This window comes from Aspergillus neoniger, assembly GCF_003184625.1.
Source record: "Aspergillus neoniger CBS 115656 unplaced genomic scaffold BO87scaffold_6, whole genome shotgun sequence".
Classification (NCBI taxonomy): Eukaryota; Fungi; Ascomycota; class Eurotiomycetes; order Eurotiales; family Aspergillaceae; genus Aspergillus; species Aspergillus neoniger.
In genome coordinates this window covers 132,065-157,767 of record NW_020291134.1, presented here as the reverse complement: position 1 = coordinate 157,767, position 25,703 = coordinate 132,065, and the positions used below count along the sequence as shown (strand labels likewise).

At 47.1% G+C, this 25,703-nt stretch overlaps 9 protein-coding genes and 2 non-coding genes across 11 annotated transcripts; 5 read left to right on the top strand and 6 right to left on the bottom strand.

Annotated features, from left to right (window-relative positions):
• Window positions 1–8: 8 nt before the first annotated feature.
• Window positions 9–1,679, bottom strand: BO87DRAFT_456371 (cytochrome P450; the record flags this gene model as incomplete). The annotated part of the gene is made up of 1 exon (XM_025628718.1): window positions 9–1,679. One exon carries the CDS (start codon window positions 1,677–1,679, stop codon window positions 9–11), a length of 1,671 nt encoding a protein of 556 aa, XP_025482766.1.
• A 391-nt stretch (window positions 1,680–2,070) lies between these two features.
• On the top strand, window positions 2,071–3,636 carry BO87DRAFT_404378 (uncharacterized protein). Its single transcript, XM_025625845.1, has 4 exons — window positions 2,071–2,442; window positions 2,511–2,609; window positions 2,674–3,047; window positions 3,103–3,636. The coding sequence occupies exons 1-4, from the start codon at window positions 2,251–2,253 to the stop codon at window positions 3,482–3,484; spliced, it is 1,047 nt and encodes a 348-aa protein (XP_025482765.1). The 5' UTR covers window positions 2,071–2,250; the 3' UTR covers window positions 3,485–3,636.
• A 1,003-nt stretch (window positions 3,637–4,639) lies between these two features.
• BO87DRAFT_450227 (cytochrome P450) lies at window positions 4,640–6,485 on the top strand (the record flags this gene model as incomplete). The annotated part of the gene is made up of 3 exons (XM_025628402.1): window positions 4,640–5,282; window positions 5,336–5,789; window positions 5,849–6,485. The coding sequence occupies 3 exons, from the start codon at window positions 4,640–4,642 to the stop codon at window positions 6,483–6,485; spliced, it is 1,734 nt and encodes a 577-aa protein (XP_025482764.1).
• Window positions 6,486–7,334: 849 nt separating this feature from the next.
• Window positions 7,335–11,283, top strand: BO87DRAFT_413419 (WD40 repeat domain-containing protein; the record flags this gene model as incomplete). Its single annotated transcript, XM_025626569.1, has 5 exons — window positions 7,335–7,684; window positions 7,777–8,369; window positions 8,565–9,256; window positions 9,295–11,034; window positions 11,218–11,283. 5 exons carry the CDS (start codon window positions 7,335–7,337, stop codon window positions 11,281–11,283), a joined length of 3,441 nt encoding a protein of 1,146 aa, XP_025482763.1.
• A 187-nt stretch (window positions 11,284–11,470) lies between these two features.
• On the bottom strand, window positions 11,471–12,109 carry BO87DRAFT_450219 (uncharacterized protein; the record flags this gene model as incomplete). The annotated part of the gene is made up of 3 exons (XM_025628401.1): window positions 11,912–12,109; window positions 11,586–11,813; window positions 11,471–11,524 (listed from the first exon to the last, which is right to left on the bottom strand). The coding sequence occupies exons 1-3, from the start codon at window positions 12,038–12,040 to the stop codon at window positions 11,471–11,473; spliced, it is 411 nt and encodes a 136-aa protein (XP_025482762.1). The 5' UTR covers window positions 12,041–12,109.
• Window positions 12,110–13,310: 1,201 nt separating this feature from the next.
• Window positions 13,311–13,394, top strand: BO87DRAFT_t98. The gene has a single exon. It is a non-coding gene; the product is annotated as a tRNA-Thr (tRNA).
• Window positions 13,395–13,823: 429 nt separating this feature from the next.
• Window positions 13,824–15,892, bottom strand: BO87DRAFT_373712 (cytochrome P450). The gene is made up of 7 exons (XM_025622616.1): window positions 15,660–15,892; window positions 15,467–15,596; window positions 15,211–15,402; window positions 15,010–15,161; window positions 14,717–14,961; window positions 14,394–14,665; window positions 13,824–14,340 (listed from the first exon to the last, which is right to left on the bottom strand). Exons 1-7 carry the CDS (start codon window positions 15,850–15,852, stop codon window positions 13,962–13,964), a joined length of 1,563 nt encoding a protein of 520 aa, XP_025482761.1. The 5' UTR covers window positions 15,853–15,892; the 3' UTR covers window positions 13,824–13,961.
• Window positions 15,893–18,501: 2,609 nt separating this feature from the next.
• Window positions 18,502–18,862, bottom strand: BO87DRAFT_422911 (uncharacterized protein; the record flags this gene model as incomplete). The annotated part of the gene is made up of 2 exons (XM_025627141.1): window positions 18,502–18,686; window positions 18,751–18,862. The coding sequence occupies 2 exons, from the start codon at window positions 18,860–18,862 to the stop codon at window positions 18,502–18,504; spliced, it is 297 nt and encodes a 98-aa protein (XP_025482760.1).
• Window positions 18,863–21,694: 2,832 nt separating this feature from the next.
• On the bottom strand, window positions 21,695–23,057 carry BO87DRAFT_450217 (uncharacterized protein; the record flags this gene model as incomplete). The annotated part of the gene is made up of 1 exon (XM_025628400.1): window positions 21,695–23,057. Exon 1 carries the CDS (start codon window positions 22,856–22,858, stop codon window positions 21,695–21,697), a length of 1,164 nt encoding a protein of 387 aa, XP_025482759.1. The 5' UTR covers window positions 22,859–23,057.
• Window positions 23,058–23,544: 487 nt separating this feature from the next.
• Window positions 23,545–23,624, top strand: BO87DRAFT_t99. Its single transcript has one exon. It is a non-coding gene; the product is annotated as a tRNA-Pro (tRNA).
• Window positions 23,625–23,893: 269 nt separating this feature from the next.
• Window positions 23,894–25,378, bottom strand: BO87DRAFT_450214 (F-box protein; the record flags this gene model as incomplete). Its single annotated transcript, XM_025628399.1, has 1 exon — window positions 23,894–25,378. The coding sequence occupies one exon, from the start codon at window positions 25,376–25,378 to the stop codon at window positions 23,894–23,896; it is 1,485 nt and encodes a 494-aa protein (XP_025482758.1).
• Window positions 25,379–25,703: the final 325 nt, after the last annotated feature.

The window sequence follows — 25,703 nt, the reverse complement described above, 5'->3', positions numbered from 1 at the left end:
GCATGGAACTATATTCTTCTACGAAATTGTACAACCGGTCCGTCATGCGAACTGGTGAACACATCGCGTGTCTGGAACTCATCCCTCCGGTTCCTTCCCCATGCTGCATCCCCTTTCTTCTTGTCCCCCTCCTCCCTATGAACGGAATCCAGCCGCATATCAAACAACCACAATAACCTAGCTAGAATAATCCCCATCTCCTGGTACGCAAGGTACTTACCTACGCAACTTGTCCGTCCCGCCCCGAACGGCGCATACGCCGTGACACCTCCATCCTCGGCATCCACCCCCAGCCAGCGTTCCGGCCTGAACACATGAGGATCAACCCAGTACCGACCATCCCTCTGCAAGGCATACATCGGCACCCCGACATCAGTCCCCTCCGGCACAAAGTATTTTCTATCTGCACCACCACCATCATTATCATCCATTGCTCCAACCACCAACCCCCCCTCCAGCACCTGGCGCGGCAGAACCGAGCTAACAGGTGGATTCAGCCTCAGCGCCTCATTTACACAAGCATACAGAAACCCACACCCCGCCAGAGCAGGTCCAATCCGAATATCTTCGACAAATTCAAAAGCAGCACGGACCTCGGTCTGTGCGCGGACATACGCCTCCCCATTATGCAGCAGATAGAACAAAGTGGCAGTGATAGTTGTTGCCGTAGTATCAGTACCGGCAATGATCAAAAAGCCCGCTTCGGCAATTAAATCGCGCGGAGTATAGCCCTGGCCCGAGTGTGGGTCGCGGGCGTCTAGGAGCGAGGCGAAGAGGTCCCGGTGCGGCAAGGCATCGGGGGGCTGAGCGGCGCGCCAAGAGGACTGTTCTTCGGAAAGGTGGAAGAATTGCTGCACGCCGCGGGTCAAAGTGGGGAAGCAGAGACGGTCCAGGTTGAGTTTGAGTAGGGTGGGCATGTGGCCTGCTAGGTTTATGCCGCGGGTGCCTTGGGCCATTAGGGATAGGATGTGGCGGTTACGTGGGCTGGATTGCATGTTCCAGTGGCGGGAGAAGGTCACATCGCCCATGATGTCGCTGAGGAGGCATTTGATTGTTGTGGTGAGGTCGTGGGGTCGGCCCCAGGAGAAGGAGGGATCCTTCTCGGTAGTTGGATCCTCATTGTTCTTCGATGGGTAGGGATCCGCTGGGATCGTCAGGGCGGTGCACAGGGCGCGCACGTTCTGCAGGATCAGCTCTTCGAGATCCTGCACGGCACGTGGGTTCAGGGCCCGGCTGGTGACGCGCCGTTTGAAGGCATGGGCTTTTCGATCAATGGTGGTTAGGCTTGCGGGGACGGTGAAGAAGTGGGTAAAGGCGCTGTAGACGGCTGACTTTTGCGTGTTGGCTTGGCTGCCGTAGATGTCGGCCAGGGCGGTTGCCGAGCGGAATGACACGCGATTGGGGCCATATCGCACGGCTGATCCGTACTTCTCGTGCAGTCGGTAGAAGTCTAGGTGTCGATCGCCCGTGAAGCAGTAGTAGATGTTGTACCAGTCTGTGGCGGCGGCCAGCCAGGGTCCTGGGTAGCTGGCCAGTGGATGCAAGGTCAAGCGGTAGATAATCACGGCAAAGAGAGTTTCAAGGATAAGGTCCACAAGGGGCCATGTGCGAAGGTGGTAACCGAGTGTCAACGCAAGCAGCGTCAATAGCGCTGCGGCTTTGGTGTTGGCAATGGGCATGGCTGAGGGCGTGATGACGATAGTGTGGGCGACAGTGGATGGACCGTGTTGAGAGGGGCAAGCAGGCTTCTTTACATACTCTCGCCCCCAGGTTGATCAAGCTGGTCTTCAGTATGAAGGGACATTTCCTCAGCCATTATATCCTATACTTGGTTATGATCTGACAGATGCAGCTTCAAATGCAGCAATTTGTAGGCTGATACCTAATACCCGGTGTGACAGTACCTGACATACAGTAATACAACGACCCACCGGTAATGAGGTGTATTGCATCGACCCCCATCTGCATAAATTGCTTGGTCAGTTGCTTAGCGCTATAACATTAGTTGTTATCAGACAGCGTCTGGCCTGATGCTCAAACTGCGGTCATCATTCAGCCCCATGGGGGCTGTTTCTTCATGGGGGCTGTTGCAGGAACTCCGCCTCGCAGGATCCTCGTATTCCAAGTCTATACTCCGCCTTTTCTCCAGGCCTGATCCTGCCATCCACTCCCCCATTCCTCTCTGTTGTGTACATTCTCTTTGATTGTTCTCGGTGGCCCTAGACGACAACACTACTGAACTCTGCCAAAATGTCAAGTCTAACAGCAGCTCAAATCGAGGCAATGGAAGCCAATCCGGGTGCGACCCGTGCACCGGGAATCATTGCCTGCGCATCAATCACAATGGCCGCCAGCGCTGCAGGCGTTATCCTGCGAGTGATAGCCCGATCTATCACGTCGATGCGGTTAGGTCTCGACGACTACTTTATCATAGTAGGATTGGTAAGGTCCATTGGGCTTGGCAACACAATGAGTTAGGAGAACTCAAGCTCACCTTTTCTGGCTGGTAGTTCTTCAACGTTGCATTCAGCGTCTCAATCTACATAACCATCCACTTTGGCATGGGAAAGCACATTGTCTATGTAACCGATGCGAAGGGTTTAACATTGGTGAGCTAAACTAAATTCTATCATCCACCCCACCCTCACACAACGCTAATATGCAGACACACAGTCTATAACCATCGCCGAGTGCTTCTACTGTCTCGCCATCTGCTTCACCAAGCTCTCCATCCTAACATTCTACGGTCGGATCTTCCCACAGCGATGGTTCCGCCTCATGACCTGGTTCATGGTCTTTGTCGTGGTTGCGTACAACTTCTGCAGCGTGCTCGCCACCTGGCTACAATGTGTTCCTCTCTCTCACGCCTGGGATCCTTCCGTGCCCGCCACCTGCATTGATTACTACGCCGTCGTGGTATTCAGCGGCGTGACAAACGTCGTCACTGACTTTATCATCCTGAGCATGCCCCTCTCTGTTATCCATCAACTACACATGAGCAGTCGTAAGAAACGGATGCTGGCGTCTGTCTTTGCTCTTGGATTTGGGTACGTTCTTTCCCATCCCGCCAAAAAGTATGATACTAATTTTATATAACATCAGAACCTGTATCGCCTCCATACTCCGCTGCATCGAAGCTCAAGCCCTCAACTCCACCGACTCCAGCTGGGACCTGCAAGGCGCCATCGACTGCACCTCCGTCGAGATCTGCGTCGCCATGATAACGGCCTGCATGCCCTCCATGCGCCCGCTGGTCTCGAAGATATTCAAGTCGAACGCTACCCAGGCAAACTCGAAGATGGACCCCACTGTTGGGACTTATAAAATGTCGACGCAGAAGGGGACGCGCAGTCGGGCGGACCGCGGTTGGTCGGCGATCGATCATGAGGAGACACAGAGGCTCCCGGAGGAAAGGTCCGCCGATGAACTTTCGTTGGGGAGTCTGAAGCAGGCGTACCGTGCTGATGTAAGGCAGGCGGTGTGATGGCTTTCACTTTTCATTATTTTTCTTTTGTTTCTGTTGTATTATTGGCGTCTCGGAAACGAGACGTATATAGGATGATTGGGGTGCATCTTGTGGTGTCTTTGGTGTTTCTGACAGTTTGAACGGCGTTAGGTTTGGATGTATAATACCTTGATGACTTATAAAGCTTTTTATATATAGGTACAGAAGAGGTCGTTAGCAAATCTTGGAAAAGTCCGCAGAAATGTGTGAAAGCTGGGTCCAAACAAACAGTAGCGCATTATCACGCCAAACTATGTCTCACTTCGAGCGACCTGCGTTCTGTTGGAAATATTATCTTTCCAAAGTCTCTGTTGGCAGTATCTACCCAGATCTTATTCAAGCAATAAGTTAATCAACACAGAAAGCTTGTATGTATGACTTTGATCTGACCACCACCCTCTGATCAAAAGCGGGCCCAAGCGCAGCCGATGATGCAGGAGTATAATAGACGTCATTACTCCTTGTCTTTTGGACCTCACCTGACTAGTTTCATTTATCTTACTTCTTGATTTTGATAGATACGATAATTTGCATTCTTCGTCATATGCCAGGGATCCTGTTCCGAGCCCTATAAAAATTGCCTCTTACAACACGTGTATATATGAGGTTAAGTCAAAGTACAACAAGTGTGGTAAAGTATTCTCATTCAATGTTTATCCGCCATATTTAGGCTTCAATTTTCACTGGTCCATTCTCAATGATCAAGCATTGAGTCGCAGTACACAATACGGCTGACTGACCTCATTGAAGTCCTGACAGTAAGGGCGTTTAATCCCTATAAATGTTTCAAACCGTCGAAAGGATATTACAACGAATCATCTGTTGAGAAAAGTAATGTCCGACTCCACCGGCATTGCGTGCATTGACTTCAAAATAAATGGTGGATACTGAAGATTAGGCGGAGTAGCCAATCAGCAATGTCGCAACCGTCTCCCGAAAGGGTATAGCCTACAAACATTCAGTATGGATTGATGATCTGTCTCGCAAATGCCGAGAAGAAAGTCGAACCGAAATTGCAATAAAGGGTCCTTATTGGTATGTTTCTTTTGGCGCTTTGATCCCCACATCCTGCCAAGAGCATAAGCATATATAAGTAGAAACCACAATGCCCCGGAGAATTCCAGACCAAACAGAATGGCCTCGTTCCTTGATCTTTTGGACACTGTGAAGGAGAAAGGCCCTCTCCTGGCTGCTGCCGGAATCAGTGCCCATGTTTTCTACTGGTCACGCGGAGAACGCGGCGCCAAGGAGGGCCGTGCTTGGGTTTATGCCAACCTGATGGTGAACACCCTAGCCCTACTCACCACAGTTAACAACCATGGAAGTTGGGCAAGCATCTATGCATGGCTTCTAGGCATCGGTAACGTGTTCATACTGAACATCTGCTTCTATGTCTCCCTCTTCGCCTCAACCCTAACCTACCGCGCCTTCTTCCATCGTCTACATCACTTCCCAGGCCCATTCTCTCTCAAGCTCTCCAAGTTCGTAACCGGATACGAGAACCTCGAGAAAAATCGAAACTTCGAGCGTGTATGGAACCTACACAGACAGTACGGGGATATTGTCCGGACAGGGCCCCAGGAACTCAGCATCCTGTCAGCTGGAGCCATCGATCTCATCTATGGACCTTCAAGCAAATGTACCCGTGGCCCGTGGTATGATCGTCTAAAGGGCTCGGGTGACTTCACGCATGACTATGCGGTGTTTCATATGCGGGATCCAGCCGTACACTCCCAGCGGAGGAAGACTCTTTGGGATAAGGTGTTTAGTGGAAGAGGTTGGTGGTCATACCCCCCTGGATGTGTAACATCGTGCTCACTGAAGCAAAAGCACTGAAATCCTACCAACCAATGGTCATCCGCACGACGGAAAATTTCCTCGACGCTTTGATGCACCGTGTAAACCAACCGCTCTCTGTCCCCAGTACCATGTCACTTCTCAGCTACGATATCATGGGAGTCGTCGGCTGGGGCTATTCCTTTAATAATATCGAGACGTGGGAGTTGAACCCTAGTCTGAGCTTCGTCAAGAACATGCGGAATGGCCAGCATGTCATGGTTCACACGCCGTGGCTTATCAGCTTGTTGATGAGCCTGCCCGGTGCTGGTAGCGTTATTCGAGAGTACGGAAATTGGATCCAAGATCGAATCCAGGAGAAGCGGCAGCAAGAAGAAATAAATGAAGTGTCTGGGGAGGATATTATGACGAGGATGCTGCCGTCTATGCGCGATTTATCCAAGAAGGCGTTGTATAGTGAGGGAGAGCTGCTTGTTATTGCTGGAGGGTGAGTCCCGCCACCATTATTCAATTTTTTGTTGACTCTAACTGACTATCCACGAACAGAGACACCAGCTCCATCACAATGAGCGTCATAATCTACCACCTGGTCCTCAACCAATCCATCCAACGCAAGCTCCAAGCCGAACTCGACTCCGCAGCAGCAAAGCGCCAAACAGAATCAACACCCCCCAACGAATCCCCCGAAGAGACCTACTACCGCTCCATATCCTCCCTCCCCTATCTAAACGCCTGCGTCAGCGAAGCCCTCCGCATACAGCCACCAGTACACGGTGGAATCCAGCGCAAAACACCACCAGAAGGCATCCACATCCCCAATGATAAGGGTACCTCCACCTTCATCCCGGGAGATACAATAGTTAGTATGCCGATTCTACCCGTCCAGAACGATCCCCGGTACTATCGAAATCCGTCTGAATTCGTCCCCGAGCGCTGGACAGATGAGAAACCGGATTGGATTATGAATAAAGCGGCTTATTTCCCGTTCGTGGGTGGCGCGTATAGTTGTGTTGGGAAGGGGCTAGCGTATATTGAGTTAAGGGTTGTGGTGGCGATGCTGTTTGGGAGATTTGATGTGCGGTTGGCGGATGGGGAGGATGGGAGGAGGTTTAGGGAGGAGACGAGGGATACGTTTGTGGCGAATTTGGGGGAGTTAAAGGTTGTGTTTATTGAGAGGAGGTGATAGGGGATTTCTGTAGGCTGGTTTGAATAACGGTCCGTCTTTGTTTCCTGTTTGTATGTAGTTAGGTATGGAAGAGCGCAGGGCAGTTTTTAAACTCTTTGGAGTAAGGATGGAGTGTATTTAAGATATATTTATATCTGATCTGTTCATATATGCGTATTCATATTCACTTCAACGGCGAGAGAAAGAAAACATGACGAAAATGAGAACTATATGTAAGGAATTCCAAATTTGCTATATAATATGATCATGGGCTAACAGTTAGGATTATAACATTGTCCAAATGCCCAACATCGAGGAATGGACACACCAAAAAAAAAAAATGAAAAAAAAAAAAGAAAAAAGGGAAAAAGGACAGGGAGAAAGAGAAAACTACAAGCGAATATGCTAGTAAATAACATCAAGTATATGCTTATATCTCATCAAAAATCAATAAGCTCAGAACTTGAAAGAAGATTAAAGAAAATTACGTATAACAAGAAACCCTGGAGAACCAAGCCTTTATTTTATTTTTATTTTTTTTTTTTTCCTTGGGCTGACTGGGCGTTGAAATAGACAGATAACGGGGAGAAACAATGGCCGCTAAAAACAGTTTATCCGATGGAAGTCACGGGCTAATAGTCTCCGATTCGCCCATCCGGTGGAGTTTAAATGGATCTAGTACGCGCCTAAAATCCCGCAATAGCGTCACAATAGCCACTGAAATGAGCCCACGTATAATCCACGGACAGGGGTTCGATATAGCGTGGCTGTAAACCCTGAAATTGCGGTCTCGCCCACCTTTTTAGCTCGAAAAATGCTACGCTTCCACATTATTTATACTATGGCATCAAATTTGAACACGATAAGATGTATTTTTCAATAAAGACAGGATTTCGAGCAAGGGTTCGTCAGAAATTGGAAGCATTTCGAGGAACGCCGAGAAAGCAAAGCACTCAGGCCGAAGGTCCCCACACGACTAATGATTCGACTTCCCCAACTCAAGGGGAATCTGAATATCATGACACTGCAAAAGTTGTGGAAGGGAATTGGCATGTCCCTCCTAGCGGGGCCACGCAACAAGAAAAGCCACAAGCGAACGAGCACGTTCTCGATCATTCTAACCAGAAGGTGACCTCGACAGAATGTTTGACCACCATCCACAATACCCTTTGGAACAAAGCCTACAATAATATATTGCAAGATCCAAAAAAGGCAAAGTATGTGCAAGCATACGAGAAACTGGTGTTGGCGGTCTTTCTCGAAACGCCCATCTCTGATGCAGCTGGTGAAGGTATTGGTCCTCGCTTAGATTTATGAGAAGAACGAATGCGAGCGATAGTCGCAAGGGCCCTGAAGAGCTGTATACGTGGATTCTTCTGACGGATGAATACAAACAGTTCAGCAAGTGGGATAATATTACACCTGCACGTTTGTGGGTTAGTGGTCAGGCAGGAACTGGAAAGACGATGCTCTTGATCGGCATCATAAAAGATCTGATCTCTCGTGGACTTGTTGATACAGAACGTCCATTGAATCTATATTTTTTCTGTCAAGCCACGAATGACCAAGCCAACAACGGCGTTGCGGTTCTACGCAGTCTAATATGGCTGTTGCTTCTGGAACAACCACTCCTGATTTCACACATTCAGAAGGAATACTTTCATTCGGCAAGCAGCCTGCTTACGGATAAAAATGCGTTCACAACTCTACGTGACATCCTCAGAAAGATGCTGGAGGATAAATCCTTGAAACGAGCCATCATTATCATTGATGCCATGGATGAATGCGAGGAGAAAAGCAGAGAACTACTGACTAGATTCATCGATGATGCGTCCTCGGCTGAAGAGCTGCTCAATATAAAGTGGCTCGTCTCCAGCCGGCCACTGCCAGAAATACCAGCAAGTGTGCAGGACCCCACTCTGCCCACACACAGTCTTCTGAAGCTCGATGGACATGACATGTCGCACTCTATCGACAGATATATCGATCTCAAGATGGTTTAGCTCAGGCATAAGGCACGTAAGAAGAATCGTGTCGAGGAACTAGCTGCTAAATTGAAAGCTGAAGCAAGCAATACTTACATCTGGGTGTCATTAGTCTGCAGAGAGCTCATTAACGCCCATGAATTCATGTGGGCCGAAATTGTCGACAAAATTCCAAAAGATTTGGAAGATCTCTATGGCTACCTGCTCGATAGATTGGCCAATTTAAACTCCGAAATTATGTCTTCATGCTGCAGGAATGTCCTCATGGCTGCTATGATTGCCAGAGATCCCCTGGCCTTGTCCGAGATTGAGATTCTCGCAGAACTTCCAGAAGGTGAGGATACAGCGGAAGCAGTCGTCCAGGAATGTCGGTCCTTTCTGACCATTCGAAACAATACCGTGTACCTGGTCCATCAATCAGCGCAAGATTATCTGCAAAAGCATTATCGAAGACTCTACAATGTCTCTTCGGCCACGCTTCATCACCAAATGTATAAACGAGCCCTCCATGGTTTGAGAAAGAACTTGAAACAAAACATATATGGCGTGTCTCATTACGGGATTGCGATAGAAGATGTGCAAATCCCCAATCCAGACCCTTTGAATTGTGTTCGGTATGCATGTCGCTACTGGGTCTATCATCTAGTTCAAAGTGGCTGCACGTTCACAGACATGGAGGATATCCTTTCGTTCTTCAACACACACTTCCTTCACTGGCTAGAGGCAATGGGTTTGCTGGGGTTGTTTCCCGATATTGTGAGGCTTGTCGGTCAATTGAAATCCAATTCAGAAGTAAACCAGTGGGTATGAGCGAGCCTGTACTTATACTGATATTCAACCAGACTGAGAACGTGCCGGTACTGTTGGAATTTCTAATGGACGCCGAAAGATTTATCTTGCAGAACCTGCCAATTGCGACCGCAGCGCCTCTTCAGCTCTATGTCTCCTGTCTTATATTCCCGCCAGAGAGAAGTATCATCAGGTGCATATTCCGAAAGAAAGTCTGCAAATGGATCCTACGAACAGTTGGCGCTGATATTGAATGGGGTGCACTGCTCCAAACACTTGAGTATTCAGATCGGGTATGCTCTGTTGCATTTTCTACAGATGAACAGCTGGTGGCATCGGGCTCTTCAGATAAAATGGTCAAAGTCTGGGACTCGTTCACAGGGAATTTACAAAAGATACTTGATCATCCGAGTTGGGTTAGAGCTGTGGCGTTTTCACCAGACAACAAGCTACTAGCTTCTGGGTTAAGTGATGGTAGTATCAGGTTATGGAATACAATCACATGGCGGGAAACAGGAAGACTCGAGCAATCTGGAGACATCGCTCATCTGATGTTCTCTCTGAATAACCAGCTATTGGGGTCTGCATCGTTCAATGGTGTTGTGAAGGTGTGGGAGAAGGGGACGTGGAGACTTAGGTGGGAATGGCGACCCTCGGGCTCAACGTCATCGCTCGCGCCCACGGCCATTTCTCTAAACGGTCAGGCATTGGTAGCAGCTACAATACGCGCCTATGCTCCTAATACAGTGGTTTTGGTGAATATAGAGACCGATACTATAGTGCACGAGCTCGCTCACTTGGGCAAGATCACGAATGTTGCATTTTCCCTTGACAACCGGATGTTGGCCTGTACCTCAGATGATAGAACTATCACACTGTGGGACACTGCGACTTGGAATATCAAGCACACAATTCATGACGAACATGTGCTTGATTTGACCGTGTTTTCCCCGGATAGCAATCTCATCTCTGCAGGTCCATTGCGAAACTCCGTTCAACTGTGGAGTACAAAATCTGGAACGCTAGAACAAACACTGAAGGGTCATGTTAACCATGCTACAACTGTTGCCTTCTCACCTGATGGCCAGTTGGTGGCATCGGGGTCATATGATAATACAGTCAAGCTATGGAAGGTGGCCCCGGGGAGGGAGGAGCCAAGCATGGATTATCACTCAGAGCCAATAGAAGGTGTGATACTTTCACCAGATGGTCGGTTGGTGGCAACATACTCTTTGGATTCCACAGTCAAATTATGGGGTGCAGAGAATGGGAGATTGGTGCGAACCCTCAAAGGCCACCACGACGAAGTGACAGCAGCTGCCTTCTCTCCAGGCAGCAAGCTACTCGCCTCTAGTTCATCTGATCGGACAGTCAGAGTATGGGATACCGAGAACGGGCAACAGAAATGGAAATTCGACCATGGTAGTGAAATGCTATGTCTGGTCTATTTCTTTGCGGAAAACCAAGTTCTGGCTACCAATTTCGGGCAAACTACATTTCGAATATGGAATACACAAACAGGACACCCTGAACAGACTGGTGGCATCTACGATCCTCGCATTGGAAGTATACTTCGCACCAATCCTACAAAACAAGACATGTCCGCCAAGTGCAAGATCTCTGTTGAGGACGACCGGGTTATTCTTAATAATAAGAAGAGTATTTGGTTGCCTCCGCAATACCGAAACAACGTATTTGACGATGCATGGGCAACTCGGGAGAATTCTCTTATATTTGGGGCTCAATCCGGCCGAATATACTTCCTTTGGTTTGATCCAGATGCATTGAGAGATGTATGATATGCTGACAGAACCCCAGGAGAAAGAATATCCTTCAACTCCTGCAAAACCAGGTTATCTTCACTTGTGGTTATGTTTCCTCTTTTCTGTCTGTTCTGTCTTGATCTCCTGGTCTTTTTCTTTCTTCCACTTCATAATTCACTTTCGATCAAAATAGTATATACACTTCTGCGGCAGGTCCAAGTGCCGCACAAGGCTTCATTCACGCTGAGCAGCGTGTACAGCCTAGACATGCCGGATTGATTGAAATAAGATGTGTTGGATAGGTTGTGCTGGTCAGCACGTGTACCTACTTTCTTCATTCTTCTATGATAGAACAACGCGGGACAATACTACAATGTTTTAGAAATAGGCAGTATTGTTTTCCTTCCCACCTACCACCACCCCAACCATCTATCGTCTACCACAAACCCACCCCACCCCTCCACCCTCAAACAATCGTAACATTCGTCACCGCCGTCCCCACCACAAACTCATACGAGAGCTACACACATCAGCAAATCATCATCAAACCCTCCTAACAAATCAATCGGAATTAAACTCACCCCCACCAAATACGGCCTAACAACCCCGATCTGCGCAGGGCCCGTCATATCCGGCACCGTGACAGTGAAGTTCTCATACGGGTAAGGAGGTCCGTTGGACTGCGGGTCATAGGGACCGCTGTATAGGAGATTTCCAATAGCAGAGTCGGGGGCGGTGCATCCCGAGAACCCGGAGCAGGATTCGATACCGATAGCGATGCCGATTTCGGCGATGTTTTCGGGGAAGCCCTATCTCAGGAAAGAAAGCATGAATGAGGGGGCTACGTATGGTATAGTCCTGGGGTAGATGGGGAAGAATGTAAAGGTGGAGAGTGGGATGGATGTACCGGACGGCCGATCTGCACAGTTACTGTTTCTCCGGCTTTTAGCTCCGTGCCGGCGGCGGGGGACTCAATGTAGATGCCCTGGGCTAGGGCGGTAGCTGTGTAGAGGGCGAGGGAGAGGATGGATTTCATGGTGAATATGTAGTTAATGTAGATATCGGAAGAAAACTAAAAATGTGTTGTGGATTCGAAAGAAGCTCGTAAGTAATGACAATGATGAAAATTGACATCGGTCGGGAGAATGGGTCTATATATGCTTTTTACAGACGCTGGCAGTACAAAAGAACGACTAGAACTAGACACGGCACCTCATGCTGTACTACTTGCTTTTTTTAGGCACCTCGGTCAGCCACTTTGAATAGAGTCGCGGCATATCGTTGGTAGGGCTCCGCCACGGCTCTGAGACATCAGGCCTCCCATGCGTATTTGCGACCGATAAGAGTGATAGTATAAAAGGCTCTGGGTACACGGCAGTATTCCAACGTTATGGATACGTGATGTATCTAAATAAAAATAAGAATAGAAATTTAAATAACAAATAGTCGATCTAAGCGAGACTGCGTATAGTACTCTAGTATGCTGTACCCAAGGTACTAACTTCCTTGCAGTGGTGACAGGCGGATATATTTCTAGACAGGAGAGAAAGAACGAGGGGTATAACTTTCGAAAAGCCAGTGTGATTCCTTTTATTGACGCCATGAATATTTTTCACTATTACAATGAGCTTGACCCAAAGCTTATTTTATGCTAAGTCATATGTCGGGGCTCCTCATATGACCTGACTTATATGCAAGGCAGCCAGCCGGGGACCCCAGTAAGCTGACGGGTAAGAGGCTCTCTTGTGCTGTCCCTGAATCCTGGGTGCAGGCTGGATAAGATGATATGATGTGTTAAGTCCAGTTTACTTGTCAGTCACTGCTTTAAGCCTAGCAGGTATCAGCACAGACGAATTGACGCTATTGAGTGCGACATATCCGGGCTATTAGTAGCTCCGTAGCCGACGCATCACCTACTGTGTGTTGTATTGAGTCATCTTGAGGAGTGTGTCGAGCCTTTCAGCTATTCGGTGCTTATCATGGTTGGCTGACATCCATCATAGCTGATGGCTCACTCAACTATATTTAAAGCATGACATTGTGATCCTTCGACGAGGCGGACATACCAGGAGGTAGTGAGACTAAGCCCTCGGACGCCGAGGCACCGGGACTAGACCATAGGTATAGCACAGTACTAGGTGTAGACTTTTCTTTGGTATACTCCTATAATCAACTTTTGAATTTTTGTAACAGAAAATGGAACACTATTCCATATATATGTTCATGGAAGACCGACCAGCCGATTAACAGTTACCAGTTTATCTCCCCTACATAAGGCTTTACTCTGCTTCAAATGGATAAGAATCGCCTTTATAGCTCAGTGGTAGAGCGCTTGACTTGTATCCTTTACGGTTATCAAGAGGTCCGTGGTTCAATCCCGCGTGGAGGCATTTCTTTTTTTCCCGCCCGGCCTTGATTTGGCTCCTATGGCTAAATCTCTTCTTTCTTCTTTTTTCCCTCACCCTCCCCTCACCCATTTCTACAAAACAAAAATTTAGATACCTTGGTAATCGCAACCGCCTGGAAAATATTCTCAGCCACATATTCTTCGCAAGTGAAGCCCTTGCGTCTGCACTTCAATAATTTCCCCACATAACTGCGACTGGATCACACGGAAAATGGATCCGGTCGGTCCGTTCCGTTGAGTCGGAGATCGGGTCCAATGGAACTCTGTGTAAGGGACAGCCAGCAGGTACTGCATTTGATTTATTCATCTTGTTTATGGTTGCATTATGCTATGCAGCAGGATACAGAGTACGCGATCTACTTAGCTCCAGATAGACGCGATCGTGTCTATTTATTTAATGTATACTGACCGTCTTGGCAGTCCTGATCGCGTTGAACCGATCCTACTCGACGCGTTGTGTATCTTACTGTTCAAGCAAACAAAAATATTTCTCACACACTTTGCCACATACCAACATCAACATCTCCATCCAACACATTTCTGCATATCCTCAGATTCCCAACTCCTTCGCATGACTCGCCTCCCACGGAAACTCCCTCTCCACGGCCTTGACCAACTCCTCGTGCCCCTTACTCCTCGGCTTCAGATCCACCTCGAACGGAACAGGATGGCTAATAGTCCCTGAAGAAAACTCGACATGGATAGGAACTTCCTTACCACCCCACACCTTCTTCTGAATATCCAGTACCGCCAGTGCCCGTGCCACAGTGAGAAAAATGCTCTTCTCTGCGAGCAAGCGACCGGGGCAGATGCGGCGGCCGAATCCGAAGGCGTAGAGTCGGGGGTCTGGCTCAGGGGTGGCGCCGAGGAAGCGATCGGGGTTGAATGCTTCGGGGTTGTGGTAGTTGGTTGGGTCGTGGGTGAAGGCCCTGTTCTGGGTTAGGCTTGAGTTGAGAGGAGGGAAGAGTGAAGGGATACTTACCAGACGTTGGGAACAATGATGGCGCCCTTTGGAATAAGGTAGCCGTTGAAGATGTCTTCCTCACTAGAGGCGTGGGTTACGCTAAGAGGGGTGACGGGGTGCCATCTGAACACTTCTTGGAACACGGCGTTGACGTAGGGGAGTTTATTCTGATCGGAGAGGTCGGGCAGTCGGGAGGTTTCTACGACCCGGTCGATTTCTTCTTGCGCCTTCTTCTGGACGGTCGGGTTGAGGGCCATGGCCATGAAGAAGCATGATAAAGCGGAGACAGTCTATGCGTTGTTAGCGGAGATATGGTGATTTTTGGGAGGATCGAGACGCACCGTATCAGCACCACCTCCGTATAAAGCTCCAGCAGAATACTTGACAACGATTTCCTCTTCTGAACCAGGAAGGACGGTGTCTTTCTCAAGCAGACTGGAGACATACGATGGCTGATGCGTACCTTTTGCCATTTGATTCTTTACAAAGTCATATGTCTTGTCATGCATGATGGCCAGTCTGTCCTTGTATTCCTTGGCCGTCTGGTTTTCCTTTCCTCCAGGGAACCAGGTGGGAAGGTATTTCACTGCGCTGTCAGCATCCAATTCTCATCGAGGAAGGATGGCAGACTGACGGAAAGGAACAAAGTTAACCAGCCAGGCTCCTGGAAGAACGACTTGAGAGAAGTCGTCCATAGCCTTGTCGACCAAGTCAACTAGGGGATCTCTCGCATGTGGCTCGATGGTATATCCGTATCCGATCCGGAGGATGATGGCTCCGGACTCTCTTTGGTATCATTAGACACATAGCAACTTTTTGCAGACTAGAAACATACTTGCGAAGATGATCAACCAAGTTATTCGGTGACTGTATCACACGCAGAAGAAACCGATTAACTTCTTTGTCGACGATCCCATCGAATTTACCTGCCGCGTTGGCAGACCCGAGTTCGCGGTACGTAGCTTTCCGGTAGGCGCGAAACCGGTTGTTGTAGGGGAGAAGACCAAGTGTCTTGTCCCATCCGGATCTTGGTGTGAAAAATTAGTCTCTTTTGTTGCTACTGAAGGATAGATTTAATTGGTGGAACATACAACTCTGCTATGGGAAGATGGGGCCGGGAGGAGTGTTTTGCAGAACGCTTTTCCAACATCTCCAAGGCCATGTCGGGATCATTCAGGACAACAAGAGTCTGTCCGAAGACAGTGATGGAGCTGATTGGGCCTGGAGTATAACGTCAGTATTATCACTGATGCCACTTGTAGGAAATGAGTGATGGTGATATACCATATTTCTCCTTATGATCCAACCAATGCTGCCAGTCCTTAGAACCGGGCGGCGGAAGGTCCTTAATATTGCCGATAATGGGCTTTGGAGGAGGCCCTGGGGGCAGTGGCGCAGATGCCTTCTTAGGTCCAAGAAAGACATAGAGAAAGTAGATGGACGCAAGTCCGACAAAAACACTAACTATGGACAACATGTTGATAGTCCAAAACTATGAAAGCCAGTGAGGAAGAATAGAAAAAGACTACGATGTGGGAGAAGCATTGAGAACATGTGTCTGCAGCGATGGCTGAAGCTGGAGGCAAAGCAGGGCAACCGGGCGGGGAAATTGGGGACACCAGCAGCTAGTATTTCCTGCTGCTGCATATTCCAACACAATCCTGCAGAAAGGGATTGGTTGGAAGGGGTGCAGATGCGCCACCATCGTGATAGCGCACTGAGCTACTGCAGCTGAAGTGGAACAACGGCCTCGGTATTATTATCCCTGGACTTGCCATTGGTGGCAGGGAGGCCGGTTTTCAGCCCTCCCTTTTGGGTGGCGTTGAATTTTCCAGCATGAATGGAATTGTCTGGATTCGAATGAGATACGGAGTACGAGTCAGATGACATTGACTATATCTCAGGAGTTGCTCCGGATGAGAAATTTCAACATTGTCAACGTTGAAAGTCAGTTGGGGGAGATGTAGGGTCAAAGCGCCGGTTGATCGTTGCCAACTCCGCTACTTGGCTGGAAAGGTGAAGAAACCACAGATGTAATGGCAAATGAGATCTGACCATGCTTTCTGGTCTCAATTCTGGTCTCAATTAAACCCGGGTCTTTCTAATATGACCCTTAAGCGGTAGAAGCCTCTAATCCGGGAATATGCGAAGCCAAGGTAATCAAAGGGGCAGAGGAATCAGAAAGCCCTTATTATATTCAATGCGACCTACAGTCTTACTGTCAAAATGTGCATGATCGATATGGTCCATAATGTTCCATTCTCTTATAGCAGTATGCACATCAGCCGCCAGTCTTTGTGTTGTGTCAGATAGTTAGTGAGTGAATTGGAAGCGTTGCATTCCAAATTTTGGCCCCTAAGAAAGCCACTCCGACAAACAGCCAACATCCCTTGTTGCCCTTTGCCACCAGGTGCCCCTTCCGGGTATCCGATACCCTATTAGTTGCATCCGCTATACTCCATAAAAATCGGGGGTGGGGAGGGGGGGTCCCAATTCTCATCCTCATGGGACTCTACTCCGAACAATGGGTGTGCCTGCTCTCATACGGTCCTTCAAGTCTGAGTATTCTGGGCCCAAGCCGCCGTACCAAAGTGGAGACTGCTCTGCTTATTTTGTCTAACTTGGACTGCATATTTCCAAAGAACTAGCGAGAAGTCTAGCGATAGGATTTTCGAAAGAGTCAACAGGCAGCCTATACACATCTAGTCAAGGTTTCAACGCAGCAACCTTCAAATCGCTTGAGAAGTAAAGCCTTTATCAATCTGACAAGTATGTTAGCAGGAATATAAATCTTCTGGAGAATAGGTTTACCAGTATGTCCACGAAACATACTCTATAGAAGCCATCCTTCTCATCCGGCCCTCAGAACAGTCGCGAAAAGACATTCTCGTAGCGAGACTTTCTCCGCAGTTAATCGCGTTGCTGTGCTTATTTGTGCCCTCGCCTGCATCCACTGCTCTGATTGGTTTGTCGGAGCAGAATTCTAAATAAGCCTCACAGGGTGTGTTTCATTATGCACTTAGCTATACATCACGCCTTGACGCCGTGTGTGCTTTTGCAGAATAGACAAGATTTTGAAAGTATGAAGACGAGCGGATCCAGTCTTAGTTTGGTGACCCAGTCGGCATGCCAGAATAAAGGTTTCTACTATCAATGATCTGATATCATAGGAGATAGGGTATTAGTCAAAGAATATATTGTACCCCTTTCATTCTAGGGGCATCAACCCCGCTCCTCGAGCTAATAAAAGCGACTAATAAGCAGTAAAAATGTTGGTGGAGTATTAGTTATTACTAGATGCGCTCTCTCATCAATACATAGCCCGGACCTTGAGGAGCTGCCTCGGCTTCGATAATAACATATAAGATCCATGGCACATTATTGATAAGTAGTGAACGCTGCTCCACAAATTCGGCCCAGAGCCGAAAGCGCGATGGTGTAAGGCTTGATTGATTAGATGAAGATGTTGGAGACTTCCCCAGCTAAGAAGATGGAATTTTATGCAACTTTGATTCTCATAGGCAGAGTCCGGGGCTATCGAACATATTGAAGCATTCCACGGGAAGAGAGGCAGAGGATCGGAGGCAGCCTTTATATAGCAATTTCTAGCTACGGTGCAGTCACTATCCACTATCTGGCTCACCAGCTTCATAGTATATTAATCACCATATGCAGTGCACATACATTCTCAGGAGATGCTTCAATTTGAGTATCTCACTTCTGTGGGACTTCCCGCTGCTTCATCTCAGTACACGCTATTCGCCAAGTCACGTGATGTTTGTATCAACCAATTCATTGTGAGCTAAACTGCTGCTTTCGCGTAAGACGGACCGATGATTGACAAAAGGTGAAATATAGTTGACAAAGAATTGCTTCTCTGTTCTACACGGCTGCTTAATTACCATATGCATGGTGCCTGATGCTAACAGGTATTCTGATAAAAGAGGCCTAAGTACAGCATGATTTGACATCTTGACATTGTCTCCAAACACACTATGCCGAAAGACAACATAACACTCACAACAGGGCAACACTGAGTCTATCTGCTACCACACCATCATCATCACCACCACCACCACCACCATGACAGAAACGATGCCGCGCCGAAGGCCCTTACGAGACGTACTCAGAGAGTACAGAAATCATTGTAACCAGCACCTGCATTGTTACAACCAAAAGCGCAAAATCTGTCAACTGTGATCGATCCACCACTGCCACATGCAAACAGAAATGAGTTGGAGATGGGGGCACCATTACCCCAGCCGGCCGCTTTTATAGCCTGCGGAATAAGGGTGGAATATTTCGCGTAGTCTAAACAAGGTCGACTGTATTAACAGATGTTGATTAAAATGAGCTTATAACATGAACAACTTACCGATGTCTTGCAAGACACCCTTGCAGTACTTCATGCCTTCGGAGCAGTCGGTAGCTTGGACTGAGACTGCCAAGGCCAGAGTGCTGGCGACGAGGGTAGAGAGAAACTTCATGGTTGTTGGTGGGAGGTTTGACCTCGGTGTTCCTGTGTAATGCGTGCTTGAGGAATGTACTGTTTTGAGATATTTGGTTGAGTTGATAGCTCAAGATATTGGGAGAGCAGGGGCTTACTATATACCTTAGCTCCTGGTCAGCAAGTTCAGAAGTTCCGCATGAACATTTCTTTTTCTCGGCGTGATAATTACATCATCGTGGTATACCGAAGAATCGTGGCAACTTTAGATGCAAGTTGAATCAAAATCTTGCATCAATCTATGTAGTACGAGAGGCTCACTTTTCCCACCGCAGCATCGCTCGGTGGATCACGGTTTACCCCCGGACCCGATAACAATGTTACATGGACAGAGCTTCCTGTGGCTAGCAACCCAGGTATTCTGGTGCTGAAGAACACACTCGGTTAGACTTGTTAGCATCCGTACGCTGCTTCGCACTCGCTGGTCTCCCAAAATAATCCGTAATTTCTTGTTGCTTCCTAGATTTATGTGATATCAGAAGCAGGCGCTTCCGCTTGAAAAGTGTACAACATAGCAAGTCTCGTTTAAAGGAATCATTCCGACTTGGTTGGTATTTTACAAAACTACGTGAACAGCGACACGTAGAGAGCCACTTGTGCTTCGAATTAGTCACTTAGAAAGGTGATCGGGGTTTGCAGAAGGCACTGAAGATCCCTCAGCCCCAAGATATGCATGATTCATTGCTATGGAGCAATTGGGGTCAGTCAGTGGCCGCTGAGGAGAGTGATGGGAAACAAAGTATCTGCAGACAAGCAGCGGGGCTGAGGGTTCTAACATGGGATTATCCGCCACTAGCGCCGGTGATAGTCGGCGATACTACAGTGGTCAGAAGTTTGCATTGGCCTGTATTATACACTAGCCAGATTTGGTTCTGTTTTCTGAATCAGGCTAGATTAAATCTATTCTGCTTACTAAAAAGCAACATGTATAAAGTTCTGTGTTATGATGCCTCACATGGATGTCTATGTGGAGATCTTGTACTGTAAAGTATTAACATCTTTATCTAGAGCTTGATTATAAGTCTTCATGATCAGAGGCTCTATACGCGTCATTCTGGTAAGCAGAATAGATTCGATCTAGCCTGATTCAGAAAACAGAACTAAATCTGGCTAGTGTATAATACAGGCCAATGCAAGCTTCTGACATCCCACTATATAGGCTGAAATGTTCTCGCTGCATTCCATGTACTGGGGATTGAGCGACTTGTACAAGCTGATAGACAGTGTACGCAACATTGTTGGCTGATGCTTATCTACTAATATTGAGAACCGACATCCATCAACCTTCCAAGGCATGCTGTCTTGTAGTTAATTTACAGAGCTCATCCTTTGATAGATTCAAACCTCGTTGGGTAGTTTGTCCTGGGAGATATTGAAGATAATGATGTTACATGAAACCTTTGCATGTATATATGTATGTATATATATCACAATTATCCTCAAATTCAGCATAACTATCTAACGGTACTCTTGCTGAGTCATTAACAGCTAGAAGAAGTTAGTTAGATATCTTTTTGATATATACCAGTATTGTTTATCCCCAGATACAGGCAGTATATTATTATATAAATCTTATATAAAAGTTATGATTTTATTTCTCATATTATATCCCGGTTGGCCGCCTTCGTGTATTAATATAAAAGTCTGTAAAAAATTTTAGAAGAAAATCTATTTAAAAATTTCTATTATACTCAGTATAGAGACAGCGAAAGAAAGAGATATAAATAAGAACCATACTCTATAAAATTTCTTATTATACATAAGATATATTCTTTTTTTTTTTTTTTAAATACTGCATATGTGTCTGGTTTCTTGTCTTCTAGTACTATAATATTTCAAGACAGCTGCAGGGATTAAGCTCACTACACTTTATATTAGCATGGAGTCGAGGAACCTCTCTCAAGACACTCTGTAGAAGTATCATCCAGGATGATTTACCACTAGACCATCCGGCCACCTGAAACCTTTGCACATATCTTGTCGATGGCCCTTTTTCCCATACCCCGGGCAATGTTCAGCATTGGTGGCTGAAGCGTTGCTCGTGCTAGCTACTATCCTTTTCTCCACTGATCACGTCCACCAGGCTAGGCGACTAGACCAACACAGGCAATCCCAAGGAGAGTATAAGGATATCCCTAGTTCAGCTGCCCCAACTAGTATATGCAGGGTAACGCACTTGCTTCCTTATAGAATATATTCTCGAGATACTATGACTTCATTTTGCTATTCTCGTTCTCCGTTTTCTTTCGCTCTCTTTTTGTATGTCCGAAATCCTCTGAAATCGCCTTTACTTGGGCGAGGCTGGCTCTCATCCATGGGAATAGTTTATCCCAAAATGATATCAGATATCCACAGATCACTGTTATCAGAACTCTTTACATTACGAATTATTGGGAGTCATAGGAATGACAATAGAAGGTTGCAGGGATATGTTGGATCGCTGTGACTAGACTGACTAGACCATCCGAAAAAGTGATAATAGCGAAGATTGCGTCGTTGAATCTTATCTCGTTTGCTTGTTGTATCAGTTGGTGTTTTGTCGATAGGAACTCACTTTTGTCGAGGGCAATATAACAAGTCCATGGCGCATAGCGCAAAATAATATCTTACAACACCTTTTTCGTGACCATTCTAGCATGCGCCGCACGCAACCGAGAGAAGTACTGAATGAGTCCCGAGCAAATGATAGTCAGAAAGACAAACGCAAATCTGAGCAATATTGTAATCGTTACCATGTATCACAGCAACATCATTCATAATAACAACAACATTTCGTACCCCAAAAGTAGAGTATATAATTAGGAACTCTACCTCAAAGGTAATCCGAGATTTGGACACCATCATCGACAATAGATTTCAGTGTCTCAAAATCATCGGGAATATCCTCCCATCCTCCTTTTGCGAACTCCGCCCATTTCTTCAAGTATTCAGGCTGTTCGAGGCAGAAAATAACGATATCTTTCGTGGCAACAGCATCCTGCAGCGCACTATGCCCTTTAGAACTATCCTGAATAGACCTATCGAGGAACACCCTCGACAGCGTCTTCAACGACCAAGTCCTCCTAAATCGCTGGGTTTCCCATCTGGGCCTGAACACAGCTTCTGCCGTTAGAATATTCGAGTCGACTATTTTGGAATGGATCATCCCGAGGCAGTTCAAATCATTCTTTATATCGTGCCCAATCAGCACGGTATCACTATCAATATAGTCCCACAGGGCGCGTCTCGCCCCCATCCACCCACGCAAGGCATCGCCGTTAGCTTTGGCCTTCTTCATAGCTTTAAACGTGATCCCACTGTAGCGAGTACACCAGTTGAATATTTTCCTCTGGGGATCAACGTAACTGTCCACGAGGACTTCACCAGTTAGAAAGTCCACGGCAGCGAGATAGGCAATAACTCGCCGTCCTTTTTCTGCTTGCACCATTTCGCAGTCAATGACCACTGCGTCTCTGGCTGTTCGATGGCTAGATTTACCCTTATGGTGATGATTATGGCCACCCAGTGTGCGCTTGAACAGGTCCAAGCGGATTATCCCCTTCCATTGGGGACTATCTGATTTTGGACATGGAGTTGTGACCAAGCCCTCTGTTCTGAGACGAGCCGGTGAATGGCATCTTGCCTGAAGTCTTTTCAGTAAGTCTCCCTGGTTCAGGGTTTTTGAAGTACTCTGACCATTCTTTTCCTCCATTGATAGTTTCGACATTGCTGACGACAGTGTATCATTGGTTGAACAGGAGGAGGAGACTTTAGACTCCGGGGTCATTGCTGCAGAAGAAGAGCATTCCATGTTGAAGGTAGGAATGAAGTCGTCGTAGTTAAATCTTGAACTTTGCAGGAGACGATCTTGCCTAAGAAACAACTTCAGGAAGTTTTTCTTAAGTAGCGATCCCAGACCCTGTCTGGGGTTATATGTCCAAGCATTCTCTGATCTCTGCGCAGCTGGCTCATCTTCTAGGATGTATTTGCCAAGCATACTGGGTAGTTGTGAGCGGTTTGTACCGATCGTAGCACTGGCTTATAGGTATAAGCGACAGCTACGCACAGGGGAAGCCGTGAATATTACTTGAATTAACGATTTTCATGCACTTGTTGAGGGTTAATTAGGGCTCGAGGGAGCTCAAATTCGCGAGCGAAAAGGATTGGTTGAAAATAGTTATTGGGGCGTAGTTAATTACCGATAACAGCTTTGGTGAATGTCTCATATTGCCGCGAGACGCGAATTGGCCCCCAACCTACAACCCCAATGGCATGATGCACACTCTACCAGGTCATTCCAGCATCATGTAGAATAGAATCAGGAAATATTTGCAGGATGTAAGGGTCATTTGGAACGTCACCTTGACCGGTACTTTTCATCACACTATGCTCGACAAGGGAAAGGATGTAACTGTTGTAGTTGAGAATATATTCTGACATCGTGTTGTGCATATTGTCGAACATAATGTTACGATTTGCACGTATGACTAACAAGGAATGCCTCACTTGCCATTTTACCCTTAGCCAGGGTGATAGTTAATTCGGATTTGTCCAGGCTAGGAAACCTACATTTCTTGTCTTACCCGGTTTTGCCTGTCGCTTCCAGACAGCTTCTGTTGTAACTGCCTTGCTATTTTCTTTCTCTGCATATAAAGCATATCCAGCTTAGAAATTTTCAAATCAGCCCGGATGGTCTAGTGGTATGATTCCTGCTTCGGGATTTGAAATGCAGGAGGCCCCGCGTTCGAATCGCGGTTCGGGCCTGATCTTTTTTGAGTTTTTGACACTCATACAACCTTTCCGAGACAGACATGCATTTTCTAGTGAAACGGTTGTTTGTGGGGAAGATACTGTTTGCGCAAGACCTTTAATCCTTGGTGCTATGTGGTTACACTAGAGCCAAAAACTCTTTAAGGTTAGCAATAATAGAAGTGCACAAGAAGGATCAATCGAAGAGTTTCAAAGCAAAATGAAAGATTGTATTGCTTCGGTGTATGCATACGGATGAAACTGTAGAAGCACTAAAGCCTAACTAAGGAAGTCCATAATGTTCCTGGTCAAATACAAGAAACGAAGTGAATCCATGTGTTCCCTGGGGTGCACCCTGATACTCTGTGCTGAACAGAAATCCCTTCTGGATGTCACATGCGTCAAATTCACGTCTGTGAACAAAGACACCCCCAGTACACAAATAGTAATCTGTATTGCTCGGGTCACTGCGGTCGTCATTGTCTTCGGCTGGCCTTAGATTCAAAGTCTGTCCTGCCTCGGAAATACTCGCCAAAACAACCCTCGTCAAAGACGGCATCTTCCTGATTTGCGTGAAGACAGGCTCCCATAACCCAGAGACAAGGTTCACTTTCTCAAGCCACAGGATTTCGATATCGGGATGGTTGCGTAGGAATTCTAGCAGGGAGTCTGAAGTGGCGTAGATACCGAGCAGATGGAGTCTCCTCAGCCGTGGAAGACGGACCTTGCTAGCAATGTGTTCAAACAGCCGATGGTATAGGCTTACATCCCCAATCACTGTACAACGGAGCCTAAGGGTCAAGGTTTCTAGGTTTGGCATGTTCTGCAGTAATCGAGCGAGGCCAGGATAGTTGTTCTCAAAGTTCACCTCGGGATCATGACTCGCAAGAAGAGCCCCCGGCCTGAGTCCGTGCCAGCTTCGGCGGGTTTCACGCTCCCATCTTTCCATTTCGGCTTTCCGTTTCGAAAGCCTCTCTGAATTGGCATCTACTCGCGTTGATAGATCTATTGAAAAGTTCTTGATCGACTGACCCGAGGTAAAGATACAAGCGGCTGTATCGAGGGTAAGCATGTGGGCGGTTATTTCGTTGGTTGGAATGGCTGAGCGTATTGGGATTTTAAATATTGTGAGGCTATTGAGTTCGATGGTGCTTTTTGCAATAGCAGACATGGCTATGTGATAGACCTGGGTTGCTTTGCACCAAACAGCATGCCAGTCACCTCGGGACCTAAATAAATCTGGCCGTGGGGAATAAGTGACTTTGGCTTCCATAGCGATGAAGTTTAGCATTCCAAAATTGTTTAATATGGCTGTCAGAGTCGGCACTGCGAAATTTTCATGGGCGAGCTGGTGTCTCGCAGACTCTTCCTCCAACCATGCTAGATCTGCCTCTGCTAGGACCACCTCATCCAGTGTACAATCCCTTGCTGTTATCCAGGGAATACTATCCTCATCTTCGCATCGACTAGTTCTGAGAACCTTCTCGAGGAGAAAACTGTCGTAGACTGCTGCGACTATGGTCAGATCCTTGACAGCTGGGCGCAGGATGTTATGGCTGGAGAGAGCACTGAGGGACTCCAGGCTCCGTGGGGTCAGATCAGTTGATTGGTGCCGCACAAATGATTTGAAGCGTGGACCCAGGCATAGCTGACTCCATGTTCTGTCGGTTAATCGGAGGGATTTGATGGTCTCCGGGTCGAGATATTCAAGGATCTCGTCCACCACAACAATGGGGAGATACAAGGTCTCCTTTGCGATAGAGCCCATGGTGTTAAAGTGCTGATTGAGCGATGTATAGGAACTTCTGATCTTTGTAAGGGAAAGGGTCTAATCCTTGTGATCTTTGGAAGTTCTGATCACAATGGGTATGTCTGCCAGCTCCCCCGCCGATCCTCAAATAACGCGACCTGAACGGTGAATAATATGTTAACGAAAATTACTGCATAGTCAATTGCTAGTGTTACCATACCCCCTTCCAAAGAATGATCCAGCACTGGCAGGGAGCAAACCTCACGTGGTGGTGTATGATTAACCTGGCTATGAAAATAGGTAGCCTCTAAACGTGAATAGACATATTTGGTACAATATGCAT